Below are 17,340 nucleotides of genomic sequence, written 5' to 3'. Positions count from 1 at the left end.
TTCACATGAGTCTGCTCATGAATGATACCTCGGGAATGGAAGGAATGTATGATAGTTCCTTTGTACAAGGGTGGTGCAAAAACTGATGTGTCTAGCTACCAACCTATCAGTATCTCTGGTGTTGTAGTGAAGATTTTAGAGAAGTTGGTAAGAACTTACATGCAGAAATGGGTATACAAACATGCTATACTCTGCAAGGAATAGCATGGGTTTACTAAAGGAAGGTCACAGTATGATAATGTTGGATTTTTGATAGGATTCCACACGAAAGGCTGTTGCATAAACTGGAGAATATAGCATTGGAATATAAACTCTTAACTTAGATCAGGGGATGGTTAACAGACAGATATCACAAAGTGGTATACAGTGGGTGTGAATCTGCCAGATTTAAGGTGACCAGTGGTGTACTTCAGGGTTCAGTCCTTGGGCCATTATTGATCAATCTATACATTAATGACATCAGAAGGGATCTAACATCAGATGTACAACTGTTTGCCGATGATGCGAAGATAGGCAGGGCAATCAGGGATGCTACTAATATTCAGTAATTATGAAATGATTTGAATGGATTGGAAATTTTGGCAAACGAAAATGGCTGTCAATTTAATGTTATTAAGTGTAAAGTTATGCACTTTGGCATGATTTGAGTTCCAGAAGCATGTTATATTAGCAAGGTTATGCTACAAGAAACTGAAGAGGAAAGGAATCTTGGCATATTGGTGAATAAGAATTTAAAGTTCAAAGGTCACATAGCAAAAGTTGCAAATACAACTCGGAGGATTATGCCAGCAAAGGTTGGGCAATTGGTAGAGCCTCTGCTACTAATGGCTCAGCAAAAACTTAAGCAAGTTTGACCTTGGTTAGTAGTTGGAAGGGATTTAATCGTTCGATGTTGTTGGCACACTCTCTCTCTTGATGAGTCTTTGGACTCCCTGGAGGTGCCACATAATAATATTAATAATATTATTATTGTGATGTTGAAGTGAACCTTGACATGTAAGGATAAGGAAGTCATTTTGCATTGATATGCAGGCTTTGATAAGAAGGATTTGTAAGGCTTTGATAAGACCACACCTGGATTACTGTGTACAGATTTGGTCTCCCAGGTTCCAAGGAGATACAGAAGATGTGGAAAGGGTGCAAAGAAGAGTTACAAAGATTATATCTGGATTATGGGATTTAGATTATGTTATGAGGACAGATTGTGAGTATGTGGATTGCAGATCCTGGTTAACAGGAGAAAGGGGGGGTGATATGATAGAGGTCTATAAACTTTCGAATGGGTGTTATAGGATATCAACTGATGAAATTTTTCATTATATGTAAGATGGGAAGAGAACACAGAGGCTTCTATGGAAGTTAAATTTACTTGCAGTCAAGAAAGGGGTAAGAGCTAGATTTTTCTCCCAGAGAGTAGAGCAGTGAGTGAGTGAAATAATTTGTTCTTAGGAGTAGTGTGAATGAATTTAAGGGAAAGTATGATAGCTGGTTTGGTTGATTTATAGCCTCCCTCGATGAGTTCTTGACTCCCTGGAAATCTTAGATAATAACAATATAATTACTAAAACAAGAGCACCCTTTAACAAATCGATACTGGCCTACATAAATAATATTATCCTCAATCTATCCAATTCTGTATACCAATTTCTCCAAAATCTTAACAACTGAACTCTATTCTTCTACAACTACCCTTATGAAATGGTACATAATGGTACCCTCTTTCCACTCTCCAGGAACCTGCCTCATTGCAAGACTTTCATTAAATAGTCCAGTTAATAATACAGTCAGTTCAATAGCACATTCCCTTAAAACACACATGGTGAAATTCCATCTAGTCCCCTTGCCTTATTGTCTTTTTGATCTAGATTTATCTTCCCTATCCTGTCAAAATATGCTATACCCTTTGATTTCTATCTCTGTTAGAACATCTTTCTTAGTTAACTGAGTTTCACTGATACCAACAACCTGTGAAATGAGTGAGAATGAGTCAATCAATACCACAGATTCATTCTCTTTATTTCAGAAAAATCAGTGCACTGCCAGTATTCATATAGTCATTATTACTCTCCTCATACTCCACCTGGCTCCACAGTATAGTGTACACCCCCTCATTTTTCAAGTCATTATCCCCACAAGACTATCTCTGTAACATTCCACCTGTTCAATCTAGTTTCCCTGTCCCAACACACTCACTTGTTCAGAAAACAACAGTCTCTCCAAATGCTTGCATCTTTCTGAATTCAAATGTAATACATCTCTTGTATACAGCTTTCTTGTATGCTCAAAATAGCATCAACATATTCCAAATCTCTTTTTTTGCACATTTTTACTATCATCTCATTCGTCATCACTGCTCTTCTCCTCCTCTCCACATTATTATACCAGGACAACATGTTTACAATCTTTCCTCGGAAGCATTTCTGTTGAACTATGTCTAACATCAACTTCAAATCTCGTGCTACATGATTTCCACTACCCCTCAAGTGATTTGTCCCACCCACTTCTATCATATCCTCCACACTTTCACCCCCTTCACTGCCATTGCCACACTCTTTATCATTCCACCAGGCACGACAGGCATCCTACCAAACATTCCACTGGCACTCTACTCTGCACACCCTGAATCATCAGATCTCCATACATTACACTCTGAACAGATTCATTCATTCTTCTCTCACTGGCATCCCTGATTCTTATGGCTTTCAGTCCCTCTCTAATTTCTTTCCCACTCTCCCTCCTCCCTCTCATCTCTCTATCCCTTGCTTCTACAATCTCTCAGCTTTCTGCAGTTTCCTTCCTTCCGCTGTCTCTCTCCCATTCTCTTGTCTTTCCTCTCTCCCCTGCTTTCTGATGCCCTATTCCTGCACCCTCTCAAAGTTCTACAATTTCGTCTTGTCCTCTGTCTCTCCCATTGGCTTGTCATCCTCTCTCATGCCATTCTCTTACACTTACTCCTGTTTCTCCTACACTAGCCATCCTCTCTATCCTCCCAAGATCTTCATTCCTTCCATCTTCTCTGCAATTCCATTTCTCTCTCTCTCTCCACACACACACACACACACACACAATCATAGCTATCAGACAAACTGTCATTTTTGATATTCTCTCCAACCTCCAACACACCACTGGCATGCACAAACTGAAAATCAACCATTTCCAAAGCATTATCTCTGTTGTCGTTATATCCCGAGAACAAAACGCTTAGGTCTCACAATGCCTAAATTTCATGCACACGTACACATTTCCATCTCACACCTGCCACATTTTTAAGCAGGATACATACATATCACATGCATAGCAAGCTTCAAAGAATGTAGTCTTTAAATGGTGGTGGGCAAGGTGTAAAACTAAAACAAAACTTGCAGCCACCATGTTGAATACAATCGACACATGTGAAGACAATACTGAGACAGTTAAATCCTAAGCAAATACCACACAATCATACAAAGAAATCGTTAATTTGAATAGCACAAACTGAAAAACCAGTATTGTCACAAAATAATATCTTTCCATAATACTAATGCTTATCTTTTTTTAACTGCTATTACCACATGTTGCCTCCATCTTCATGTGTTAGCAGTGCCACCTGAATGAGTGTTTTACTTCATGTTTGCAGTGTATAACACAATAAGTACTTTACTCCATAGAGATGCCAAGGAAATAATAAACAATAAGAATAATAATTTTATATAAGAGCAAACAAAAAAACAAAGCCCATGATTGCAAATACAACATTGAGTAGGTTGTGCAGAATGGAATGGTTCTCAGATGTATGGAGCATATCTGATTTACAAAAACCATATGAAAGGGTCTGGAGAAACCAACACTGGAGAAAACTTTGTTTGTTGATGAATATTTTGGTTTAGCAAATCTCCATTAATTTCTGATATGAATACCACATGCTTTCATAAATCTATTATATTTAGAAACATGTGGTCTCCACACCAGAAATTAAACGAAGAAAATGTTGTTTCTCCAGGCACATGAATGAGAGTGGAGGAAGTGCAAAATTATAGAAACTAGAAATACTGGGGAAGGAGGGGGAGAAGGAGAGAATGATGCGAAGGAGCATCTATGCTGAAGCACCTCACTTTCATGCAAATGTGAAAACATGAATAATCAAAGAATGATAAATAAAGCTTCAGACCTATGAACTCTGAATGTTCATTAAAAGTGTATAGCATGATTACTCGATCCATTTCACAGTTAACAGTTTACAGATCTGTAATGATTTTTTACACAAAAACAGTCTATGTTATTGACTGTCATGGTGTACTAATTGGTTCATTGGCAGCTGCCTCTCCAGAGAAATCAAGAGTAGGTAGTGTCTTACTATTAACATGAATCCATTTAGGCTCTCTGAATTCTCAGATAATGAGAGACTTTAATTACAGGAATATAGACTGGAAGGAGGGGATAGTGTATGGGAACAAGGAAAGCAAGTTTGTAGAATTTCTGAGAGATAAGTATTTTAAGCAACATGTGAATGAATCAACTACGTGGGTGGCCTGAAAAGTTCTCGGCCTAACAATGAAAAAACGAATTTATAATTTCAAATTTTTTTAAGCATAATCTCCCTTAAGACGATGCTCCAGCACCATTATCCCATCCCTGTAGTGGTTCTCAGTAAGATCTGCAAAATACCCCTCTCCAGCAGCAATCACCTCTTCATTCGAAGAAAAATGCTGACCAGCGAGGAAGAGTTTTAGTTTTAGGAAGAAATAGAAGTCAGAGGGAGCCAAATCTGGGGAATAGGGTGGATGTTCCAACAATTCATAGTGCAGATCCCTTAATTTTCCCATTGCTAAAATCTGTGGGCAGGTGCATCGTCCGGATGAAAGAAGATTTTTTTCTTCTGCAAACAGGGTATTTTCTCACGAATTTTATTGTCTAGTCTGGTTAAAGGATCAGAATAATATTACCCGGTTATTGCTTTACCCTTTTCAAGATAATTAATAAACAAAATGCCTTTAGCATCCCAAAACACCGATGCCATGACCTTTCCTGCTGATGGAACTGACATTGGCACTGAACAACCAGTTTCTGTCCACTGTTTTGACTGCTGTTTACTGATGAATCCAAGTCTCATCCATAGTAATAAATCGATGCACAAAATCAGTTTTATTCTTGTTAAAACGCTCCAAGCACTGTTCAGAGATTTTGATGCAAGTGCGTTTTTGATCTTTTGTGAGCAAGTGCAGCACCCATCTTGTGCAAAGCTTATTCATTTGCAATTCTTCATGCAAAATATATCCTACACATTCTTTTGAAATGCCTATAGTCTGAGAAATTTCACACACTTTGACTTGCTGATCATCCAATACCATATCGTGCACTTGATCAATGATTTCTAGTTGTTACACTTTTTGGATTCTTCACGTGGATCATCTTCAAGGCTGGTACAGCCACATTTAAACTTGGCAGCCCATTTCTTAATTGTCGAACATGAAGGAAGAGTGTGCATAAATTTTTATGAACTTCGAATGAATTTCTTTTGGCGTTAAACCTTCTTTCACAAAGAATTTTATAACTGCACGATACTCAATTTTATCCATTTCATGGGATACAGACAACATTTTTGCTTCAGACAGCTGTATAAAACAAACTACCGGTACTTGATAGAATGACTTACATTTCACATGGATAAACATCCATGTGAAATGTAAGTCATGACAGATGTACTAACTTAGAAAAAAAAATTTTGCCAATAGTGTTGCCATCTCTGGTCAAGGCTGAGAATATTTCAGACCACCCTCATAGAGGCTTTAATATTTTGGATTTGGTAATAACTTCACAAGATGTAGCTGTTAATGAAATGCTGTTGACACTGCTGCTGGTTGGTGAGAGTGATCATGAGGTACTTGGTTGGGAAGTGATGAAATAAGAAAAGGTTACTTCCAAAAACGGATACATGTGGAAGTATAAAGCAGGTGATTATAGGAAGCTCTATAGTCAGCATCAGTACATTGGGTAGATGAGCTGAGTGAAAAAGATGTTGACAATGCATGGAAATTCACAAGGCAATATCTGACAAAAGCAATATGACTGCATACCAAGGGTTTAGTGGGTAAACAGAGTAGGAGTGAAATGGATGAACAGTGAAATTAAGCAAGCTGTGCTGGAAAAGAAAATGTTATAAAGGAGGTACAATGCAGTTGGTGGAGATCAAGGTGGTGATCAGTTCCATGGAGAGTATAAAGTGCAAGCAAGAAAGGCGAAGCACGGTAATGAAAGAAAAGGTGCAGTATGAGAGAAGATTGGCTGGTAAGGCCAAGGTTAACTCAAGGTAATTTTTCTGCTACATGGCAAGCAAGAGGAAGAATAATTATAGCATAGTAAGATTGGTGGATAGTCATGGCAGCAGACTAACAGCTACAAAGGATATAGTGGAATTATTGATCAAGCACTTTATCAGTGTATATCGTACTGGTCTAAATGGTGTGGTGGAACATATAGAAGAGAGGCAAGTATTAGGAGAATTAGAAGTGAAAGAAACAGAGGTGTATCAGATGTTGGTTGCGTTAGATGTGAATAAGGTTATGGGAATGGAAAACATATCACAACATATTCTTAAGGAATGTGCATCACAGTTGGCTATGCCCCTGTGACATGGTTATTTAATGAAAGTCTTGCAGTGAGTAGGGTTCCTAAGGAGTGGAAAGAAGGCAAAATAGTACCACTCCACAAGCATGGTTCTAAGACAGAAGTCTCCAGGCCAGTCTGTATAACTGCAATTGTGGTCAAGATGTTGGAGAGATTGGTAAGGAATAAAATACAGGATTTGGTTGGTGGACACAGCATTCTTCATGATGGTTAGCATGGATTTGTAAAGTGTAGGTCCTGTTTTAGGAATTTATTTGCATTTTATGATAATGTGACAAGTGTGTTAGATAAGGGAGAATCATATTCAGTGATATTCTTAGACTTTGCAAAAGTGCAAGAAGAATGATTGTTATGGGAGATTTTAACTACACTAGTATAAATTGAGGAGAAGAAGATGCATATAGCAATAAGGGAATGGAATTTCTAGAATTCTTGAGGGACAAATGTATTAGGCAACATGTAATAGAGGGAACAAGAGGTTCAAGAGTTTTGGATTTGGTTATAGCATCAGAAGAGTTGATAATAACTGAGGACATCTCTCCCACCAGTTGGAGAGAGTGACCATATGGTTTTGACTTGGAAAATGAATAGATATGCAGGAGTATCAAAGAGACGGGAACGTATGTGGAATTATAAGGCAGGTGATTATAATAGTCTAAGACATCAATTTGGAGAAGTTTCATGGAGGGAGGAATTGGAAGGTCAGGATATCATTAGTGCGTGGAAAATTATGAAAGAATATTCGTTAGCAGCAATGGTAAGTTGTATACCACGAGTGAAGAAGAGGACACAATTTGGAGTAAAGTGGATGACAAACAATATTAAACAGGAATTGCATGCGACAAAGAGGCTATGAAAGAGATATAAGAGACAGGTGAAGAGAAGATGCATGAAGAGTATAAGACACAGGCCAGAAGAAAGACTACTATGGTAAGGAAGATGGAACTGGAATATGAGAGATTGGCCCTAAGATGCAAAGAAAATCCTAGGGAATTTTTTAGATATGTGGCCAGTAGGAGGAGAAATGACTGTGGAAGAATGATATTGTGGGATAAAAATGGGAATAGAGTGACTGATGCAGAGGACATAGCAGAATATTCAATGACCACTTTACTGGAGTATTTCATCCTGGAGGAGTCAGTTTTAATACTAGATGGATAGTGCAGATTCGAGGTTTAGAGGTACACGAGGAGAGTGTGTTTCAAATACTGAGTACTCTGGATGTCAATAAAGCTGTGGACTGGATGGTATTTCACCATGAGTTTTGAGAGAATGTGCCAGGGAACTGACAGAGCCTTTGACCTGGCTCCGATGTGGAGCCATAAGGTGCCGATGGAATGGAAGGAAGGTAAGGTAGTGCCATTGCATAAGGGTGGTAGCAGATTGGAAGTGTCTAATTATAGGCCAGTTTGTGTGTCATTAGTTAGTAAGATCTTGGAGAAAGTAGTGAAGGACCTTATACAGCAGTGGGCAGATGAGGGTAATATTATCTGTGAGAGTCAACATGGATTTGTGAAGGGGCGCTCTTGTTTTAGCAATATGCTAGCCTTTTATGATAAAGTTACAAGAGCATTAGATGAGGGAAAGGCATATACTGCCATTTTCTTAGACTTAGCGAAGGCATTTGACAGGATACCACATGATAAGCTGATATTTAAGTTGCAGCACATGGGTCTGAATGTCATATTGGTCAACAGGATTCAGGATTGGCTGTCCGATAGGTATCAAAGAGTTGTTGTGTATGGTGGGGCAGTTTCAAGGAAGCAGATGGTTACAAGTGGGGTCCCACAGGACTCAGTACTGGGACCTATATTGGTTAACCTTTATATCAATGACATTGTCAGTGGATTGAAAGGGGATATTCAGTTGTTTGCAGATGATGCGAAGCTAGGAAGGATTATTAGTAATAGTGCAGATGTGGCAGCCCTGCAAGAGGATTTGAATAAGCTAGATAAATGGGCAAATGAATGGGGAATTGTCGGTTTAATGCAGCAAAATGTAAGATCTTGAGGTTTGGGAAATATCGATGGGACACTGCATACTCTATGGGAGGAGTTATACTGGAGGAAGTAGAGGAGACAAGAGATTTGGGGTTGATGATTGATAGAAACATGAAATTTAGGGGACATATTGCAAAGGTGGTGAAGATAACACAGAGGATTGCTGCAATAACGAGAAGGACACTGACCTGCAGAGATAAAACAATAAAACAGTTATCATTCCGTTGTATAAGACCATAATCAGACCACACTTGGACTATTGTTCTCAGATTTGGTCCCCAGGATTTGAAGGGGATAAATTAACTGTGGAAAGGCAGATAATAAAGATGGTTTCAGGACTGTACAATGATAGTTATGAGGATAGGCTGAGGGAATGTGGACTGCAGAGTTTGGTGGATAGAAGGTGATATGATTGAGACTTTTAAACTGTTGAGAGGTGGTTACAGGATTGACACTGGGGAGTTCTTTCGCTTGGTTGAACAGCAGGAGGGAGTGATGACAAGAGGCCATCCCTGGAAGTTACAAAAGGAAACTGTGAGCAAGAGGGTGCGGAGTGGTTTCTATGCATGGAGGGTGGTTGAGCCATGGTATGCATTGCCTGATGGACTTTGTGTTTCTTGGGGGGGGGACCTCCCCTCAATGAGTCTTGATAGACTTTGTGTTTCTTAGGAAGGACCTCCCACAATGAGTCTTTTGACTCCATGGAGGCCCCTGAATAATAATAATAATAATAATGAAAAGTTGGTATATACAAGCTGCAAAGGACTGGAATAGATAGTATATTGGTTTGATGGATCAGAGAAATAACTCTTTGAACAATACCAGCAGATTGTGTATGATGGAGCAGTGTCTCAAAAGAGGAGGTTAACTGGTGGCATGCTTCAGGGTTCTGTTCTTGGGCCCGGCTATTTAACTGATTTGTAAATGAGATATGTCACTGGGGATCGTCAGTTATTTGCTGATGATGCAAAGTTAGGAAGAATTATAAGTAGCACTGCTGATGTTAATTCCCTTCAGAAAAATTTGAATAGACCTTTTTACTTGAACAAAAGATTGGGTTTGTAGTTTTAATATCAATAAGTGGAAGGTGTTGCATTTTGGAGTGCAGAAATATAAGGCTGTGTACTATATCGATGGTGCCGTACTGCAGGAAGTGGATGAGATTAGAGATTTGGGAGTGATGGTTGACAGCAGACTGAAATTTAGAGAGCATATTGCTAGTGTTGCAAAGGCTGCATATCATAGTGCTGCTATGATAAGAAGTACTCTAACATGTAAGGATAAGGAAGTGTTGTGCCACTGTAAAGGCACTAGTCAAACCACACTTGGATTATTGTGCTCAGATCTAGTCACCTGGTTTTCAATGTGATATGGAGACATTGGAGAGGGTTTAGAAATGAGTGACTAAGACAATATCTGGACCTTGGAATGCTGGCTATGGAGAAATATTGAATTGTGGATTGCATAGTTTGGTGGATAAGAGGAAGAGAGGTGATATGATAGAGACATTTAAGTTAGTGAGAAGATTTTGTCAGATTAATCCAGAGGGGATTATAAAATGAGTATATGGTGAGAGGAGAAGAACCAGAGGTCACTCCTGGAAGTTGTGTAAAAATGTGGTGAAGAAGGGCGTGAGGAGTAGATTTTTTACATGGAGAATAGTCAGAGAATGGAACTCATTACCAGAATGTGTTGTTAATTCAAGGAATATTAAGGATTTTAAGGTTCTGTATGATAAATATGTGTCAGTTGAATGAACCTCCCACGATGAATCTGCTGACTCCATGGAGGGTGTAATAATAATAATCGCTTTCATATCACTGCTGAGATACCTGTGCAACCCTTCTAGGTCTTCACTGGATCTCTTAGGTGAGGTGACATGCTCATATTTCTATAAACTAAGAATGCTGACTCCAAATAATTTTGGGTAATTCATTATTCATTTTTTTACTCATGTCATGAACAGCAAGCACCTGACCTTGATATGGCATCCTGATATAATTTAATTTCTTTCAAAGTCAAGGTTTTATCATGCCACTGATAATAGACAAATATACATGCAATTCTAGGGGGAGGTTCTGTTTGATGTAAATTCCACCTCTTAAAGGCTGCAAACTCCAATAGTCAATTCATATTCAGTATCATAGATGCGCTAACGGTTATATAAACCAGAATTCTGCTCTAGTGACCAAACATGGAACTCTCTGAAGTAAATTTAGGCCTCCAAACAAATAAGGTAGTGGTCTAACATGACAAGGAAATTCATCTATCACCTAAAGACATTGACAAGTATTTATTCACACCCGAAGTGGAATTCGAACCAGCAGTCTATTGCCTGGAGAGTATTCATGTTATCTGCTGAACAAACAAAACCAGTTTAAGAGATGCCACAATGCTTATGCCTGCATGTATTTCTTCTGAACGAGAACGATGGGTAAAAGTTGGTTCATTATGGTTTTAGAAATTACATAGCAATTACATGCTTATAGATTTTTTAAAATTTATTTTTCGTTTTTTTTTTAATTCATTGATTTCAAATGATTCCAGATTGAATGAAGATGGAAAACATGTTCAATGTATGTTGAGAACTTACTGAAATATTTAAGAGTTTTTAATTTTGACAGTTTAATGTTGTATATTTATAATATTACAAATGTAGAACAACACGCATATTTGAAGCAAGAAAATTAATTAATATATTATTTTTCCCCTCTTAGTGATGAAATTTTTCTATAATAAACCTATGTTATCTCCTCAATATCCTTTTTCTTTTGTTCATGTTGAAGTTTTTGGAAGAAAAATCTAAGAATAGGAACTAGAATGCAAATAAATAATTTATTGACTATAATTAATTGTTTATAACCTAGCATTATTAGAGGCACTTTAATAATACACAATAAGTGAAGACAAGTATAAATTAATTTTAGTTAGTAAATTATTACTTGCATTCTAATTTTTGTATAGTTTTTCGTTCCAGAAATGTTGACATGAATCATAGTAACAGTTACAAAAATTTGAAAATGAAAATATCCTTTTCTTTAATTCATAATAACTGATGGTTATTAAGAATCACAGGAATCACACTGAAAAGCTATAACTGTTATCATGAAATGTTATAACAACAGTACATTATTAAAAAGCAATGTGTTCCTAATGAAGTGACTGCTTATTAATCACTATAGCAGACTCTCCCTACAGTGAATTCACAGGAAACAAACAAATATCCTGTTATAGTAAAAGGTTTGCTGTGAATTTTCATTATTATAGCACTGATGCTATGGCATTTTGGCAGGGACTTTCTGGTTTGTTAGAGTGAGCAAGTTCCCTATAATGTTGTTTGCTATAATGCGAGTTGTCTGTACTGTACATTGTACTAAGTAATTATCTGAAAGTGGCTATCTGTAGGCTGATAATGCTTGTGTCAAATGACTGTTGCTGATATAAGAATATTATCAATTTAATTGTTTTGGCTAAACATCTGCTTTCTATATGAGATGAAATAAATACATGAGGCTATCTAATAACAGCACAAGTATTATTCAGTAACAAATAAAAGAAATGTGTAAATACCAATTCCTTCATAAGTAAGAATTATTACAAATATAACAGCAGTCAGTTAAGTTAAGAACATGGCTTGGCTGTCATTCAATATTCTCTTGAATATGGCAAGCTTAGAAAAGCATTCCCAACATATTCTAGTCTCCTGAACTTAATGATTCCTCCATAATCTCTGAATGACATTAATGCTAATGTCTGAACATTAATAGCAAGAAATGTATTATGATTTCTTCTATAATAATAATGGACAGTGCCCATCAAATTTTAATGACTCATGCACTTAACAACTATCATACAAAATTTTTATTTAAAAAAAAAAACCTGGACTTGATCAATTTTGATGCAACATCTATTCATGAATTCCTACAAGGAGACTCGTGAACTCATCAAACTCCCAGTACCTCAAAGATATCTAATGGCTCATCAAATTACTGTTAACTCTGGTTATTTCAATTTGGGTGAAGAAAAAAAAAAAACTGTACAAAAAAAACAAGAACTTATGTGATATAGCTATATCACATCTCAGCTATATCATATCACTTTTCCTCACATGTTAGGCTCAATGGCTTGTCACAACCAAGTAACTTGGTTTCATATAAATGAATTAATACTATGATAATAAAATGTTGGCTAGGATTAATCACACTATATTTGTAAACTGCAAGTTACTGGGTCACTTTCCCTCTTTTACCACAATCAGCTAACTTGCTTCAGATGAAAAGCTATTGCAAATGTTCTTTCATTCTAAATAAAGTTAAATAGGGACAGTGCCCTTTGGTTGAAAGACTGGGATCTTTTTATTCAAAAGGTACTGTCACTACTGATTGGACTGCAGAGGCTCTAATATATCTTGTTATAGTTGATTATTTAGGTTTCTTTTACTGAAATAAAACAAGGAGTAGTTTGCAAAAATAAAAGAGATTAGTACAAAGAAGGGAATGCATTGCAACAACAGAGAAACAGAGGGATACTTACTTCTCTTATTTCTTTTATTTTGGAGCCTCCTTTCCCAATGAGAGAACCACATTGACTAGCAGGAACAATTAATCGCAAAGTAACTGGGGGTTTTGGAACATTTGTCCCAGCAACACTATTTTGCAAGTCCTATAAATATAACAAGGAAAATATTATAATATTATTCTTTCTAGTAACAGTCTCTCCAGTTTAAATGGATTTACACCAAATCCATTTAAATATTAAATACATATTTTTCTACGAGTAATTCATAAATGTTAAGTGAGAATAATTAAACTAAATATCATAACTGACCTGTCTTTAGGTTAGTGAATTTAAGAAGTAAAAATTCATTTGAAATTTGCTCATTAATAGATTATAATATAGTACTACAAAACAGTTCTGTCTGATCTAATAATGGAATCAATACTAAAAATAAAATATATATAAAAGTCAACTAAAATATTTCAGATATTCCTGGCATTCATAAATAGGCACAGCAATTCATTTCTTGGTCTATAACCAGTTTAACCCATGCTACCCCTTTGCAACTTCTCCACACCAGCTGTCTGCTCACCTTTATCCTTTGTCCCAATATCTGTTTCCAGAATCTGCTTTCCTTACCTCCTAAACCCTGGTTTTCTATCCAATTTTCATTCCTGCTCTCACATTACCTTCATCTCCATTCACAAACACTTTGATCTCACCTGATCACCTCTCCTGCTCATTTACATTACCTCTGACTTCTGCTAATACCATGTTCACATCACTCATTACACTTCTTTCTAGCAACAGTCTCTCCAGTTTAAATGGATTTACACCAAATCCATTTAAATTTAATCCATCTCTTTTATACAATTCCGTTCGTTCCTCAAGTGCATTTCACAGATCAAACTGCACTCCTTTTTTTCTCACGCAACTCTGCTAGCATATCATTCATGGTTTTTTGCTTGCTGTTTCAACTCATTATTGTGATACAATACTCATCTTAGCACACTGTTGTCTTCACTCTCCTCAATAATCTCCTGATATCATTCTGCACATTCTCCCTATGTTCAATTAAATCATTCATTCCAATCCACCACTAACTCCATTGCATGCTTGCTTCTCATATTCAGAGCAATGATCCTCCCTCCTGGAAACCAGATCCTGTGCACCAGCTCATCTACCAATCTCCAAGCTATGCTACTCTTTAACTACTTGACTGACACTTCTTTTTAACCATCTTGCACTCTTCCATTCATATCCACCAAAAAGCCTAATGTTATTTTGCATATGCCTCATCTCATTTCTCATCTTACTTTTCATTCTTCAATTCTTGCATTCCATCAGTCGTGATCTCATGCATATTACACTCCTGACAATGAACCATCTTAGAAAAATCATATGGTTCACTATAATCAGTTTTTGTGCCAGACATCTGCTTGTTCTATTGTACCAGTTTCTAACAATTGTTTTCTAACAATTATCGAGGCCGTAAACATCATGCCAAGAACCATCTAACATTTGTGCAGTATCTATCATACTTTGCTTTGAATTCATTCACAGTCATTATTATTATTATTATTATTATTAAGAGAGACTTCCAGGGAGTCAGAGACTCATCGAGGGAGACCACATACTACACACACACCAGCCATCATACTTATTTGTGCATTCACACTGCTTGCACTCAGAACATCCAATGACAATCCATTCCAATCACACGCCACCCTATGAGAGAAAAATCAAGCCCTTACTCCCCTTCTTAGCAAAATGCATTCTGAGCTTCCAAGGATGCTTGCCCTCTTGTTCTTTCCCCACCTCCATAAATTGAAAAATACCAAAAATACTGAACTGAAATCCTGTATGACTCTTTCAGAAGTTTGTAAGTCTCAACCATATCACCCCTCTTTCTCTTGTTTGCTAGTGTCTGCAGTATACAAAATCTCAATCTGTCTTCATAATCAGTATTCCATAATCCTGATATCATTTTTAACACTCTCCTTTGCATTCTCTCCAATATATCAGAATCATAACGAAAACCAGGCCTGTGCACAATAGTCCAAGTGAGGTCTTTTTGAGGCCTTGTAAAGAGGCAAAATGACATCCTTATCTTTACATGTGAACGTTCGTTTCAGCATTGCAATTATTTTTTGATTGTATTTGCAATCTTTGCCACATGACTGCTGAGCTTTAACTTCCTATCTACTAACACTCCAAGATCCATAGCCTCATCAGTTTCTTCAAGCATAATCCCACCAATATAATACGACACTGGATATCTAATCATGCCAAAGTGAATGACTTTACATTCACTGACATCCATTTACCCATGCCCACAATTTCAGCCTATTCAAATCATTCTCCAAGTACTGCATATCAGTAGCATTCCTGATTATCTTACCTATCTTTGCATCATCAGCAAAAGCTGTATGTCGCTTGTCAAATCCTTCCCAATATCATTAACATACAGATTGAATAATAGTGGACCAAGCACTGATCCTTGTGGTACACCACTTGTTACCTTAAATCTTGAAGATTCACATCCCCCATATACCACTTTTTGATATGTCAGTCAGCCATCCTCTTATCCATGCTAATATTCTATAACCCAAATCCATATTCTCCAATTTATGCAACAATCTACCATGCTGTATTCTGTCAAAAGCCTTAGCAAAATCCAACAGTAACATGGTGTTGGATTCTGAATGAAGAGAAATTTAAATTATTAATACTCTCCTCAGAATCCAACATAATCCACCATGGCAAAGGCTACATTTGTAAACATTATTTAATGTAAATCACTTGTTTATAATTTAATATTCATATAACTACCTTTAATTTTATCTAATATTTAATTATTTAATCAAGAACGTATGTATTAATAGTAGAAAAACTCTGTGATAAAATATTATTAAGCTATTTTAATTGTTACTATGTTAATATTATAAGAACTTGTATTTGATAATTTAACTGCGCATTATTTGAAATGTAAATATTCTCTATTTATTCCTGTTTGTGAAAGTTTAACGTTATGTAATAGCTCAATTTATGTTTTGTTTTGTTGTCATGGAGACGCATGTAAGTAAGCGAGCGTGAGAATTGGAACAGAATGTGAAAAGGAGGTTTATTGAAAATGCTGAAAGTTTACTGGAAAGTTAAAGAGATCTCGGGAAGAATTTAGGCGGGAAAAATGGATATAAAAAGGAGGAACGCTGGGAAAAAAAGCATTAGGAGATTAGAGCATTAGAGATTTATTAGAGAGAGAAGGATTGGCATTAAGTTGGAATCGGGCATTCGGCAATCACAGTGCGATAATAGCGAGTCGGCAAGTCACTCAAGCAACTAAATAAAGTCTACAAGTTGAGAAGCAGTTAGCTAATAAGTTTCTGAATAACAAATAAAGCAACGGAAGATAGCTGAGTGATTACTGAATGACTAGCGATATTTTAGTTGAGATTTATTTTCAGGGCCGACCTTTCAAGGACACATTGAAACGTGAAGCATAGTAAGAAGTAACTAGAGAATAAATAGAGGCAACAGGGTTGTGTTTAATGATAGCGGTGTTTAGAATTATAGTGCCTAAAGAATTATTTGAATGCCAGAGGAATGAACATCTGTACATATAAAACCCCAAGTTAAAGAATTAATGTGTATTGCCCTAATTCAAGAGTAATCAGTAGTGCTTCATACAAGAACATCTGATTATATGTATTGTGTCCGTAAATTAATTCAGTTAATGCTAGAAGATTTATTTTAATGAGTGCTGTTTATTGTTAAAAGTGTTTACAGTTATAAAAAGTGTTTGTGTGTATGTTGATGAAGGAAGAAGATTAACGGTAAGATTATTCCAACTTTAATATTTCTGTTCAGAGAAGTGTGTGAGTTTCATCTTAGAATTCCCTGATGTTAACAGTAATTATCGCGAAGAATTAAAAGAAGCATAAAATTAAAAGTGTCTGTTTATGAAGAGGTATTACTGCAAATTTTTATTGTATTTGGAACTTAAGGAACTATGAAAAGACTGTGATATAGAGATAACAGATTTATCTTGTCAAAGTTTGATTGTACTTATCGGAAAAGCTGAAGTGATTGTGATATCTTAATTACTGATTTGAAGTTAAGTGTAAAATTTATGATTTTAAAATTAAATGTTTGTTTTTGTTAATGAAAAGTTGTATTTTGCCTGAATCTCTTTTACTACACCATTCATAAAATATTCGAACCAAAGCGAGAAAATTAA

General features: G+C 36.5%; 1 protein-coding gene across 8 annotated transcripts in view; it reads right to left on the bottom strand.

The window, feature by feature from the left end:
• The window catches only part of LOC150100319 (poly(rC)-binding protein 3-like), an 874,229-nt gene that overhangs the window by 470,757 nt on the left and 386,132 nt on the right, over nucleotides 1-17,340 (bottom strand). For all 8 annotated transcript variants that reach the window (XR_016549294.1, XM_090403220.1, XM_090403223.1 and 5 more), the window contains one exon: nucleotides 13,137-13,265. Coding sequence is in view for 7 of the 8 variants with exons in the window: in XM_090403220.1 (XP_090259346.1) it covers nucleotides 13,137-13,265 (129 nt within the window). In the remaining variant the exon portion in view is untranslated. The remainder of the gene's footprint in view (nucleotides 1-13,136; nucleotides 13,266-17,340) is intronic.

This window comes from Typopeltis vanoorti, chromosome 13, assembly GCF_054136105.1.
Source record: "Typopeltis vanoorti isolate ZY-2024b chromosome 13, IOZ_Tvanoo_1.0, whole genome shotgun sequence".
NCBI lineage: Eukaryota > Metazoa > Arthropoda > Arachnida > Uropygi > Thelyphonidae > Typopeltis > Typopeltis vanoorti.
The sequence above is the reverse complement of the archived record's forward strand: the minus strand, read 5'-3'. Positions and strand labels throughout refer to the sequence as shown.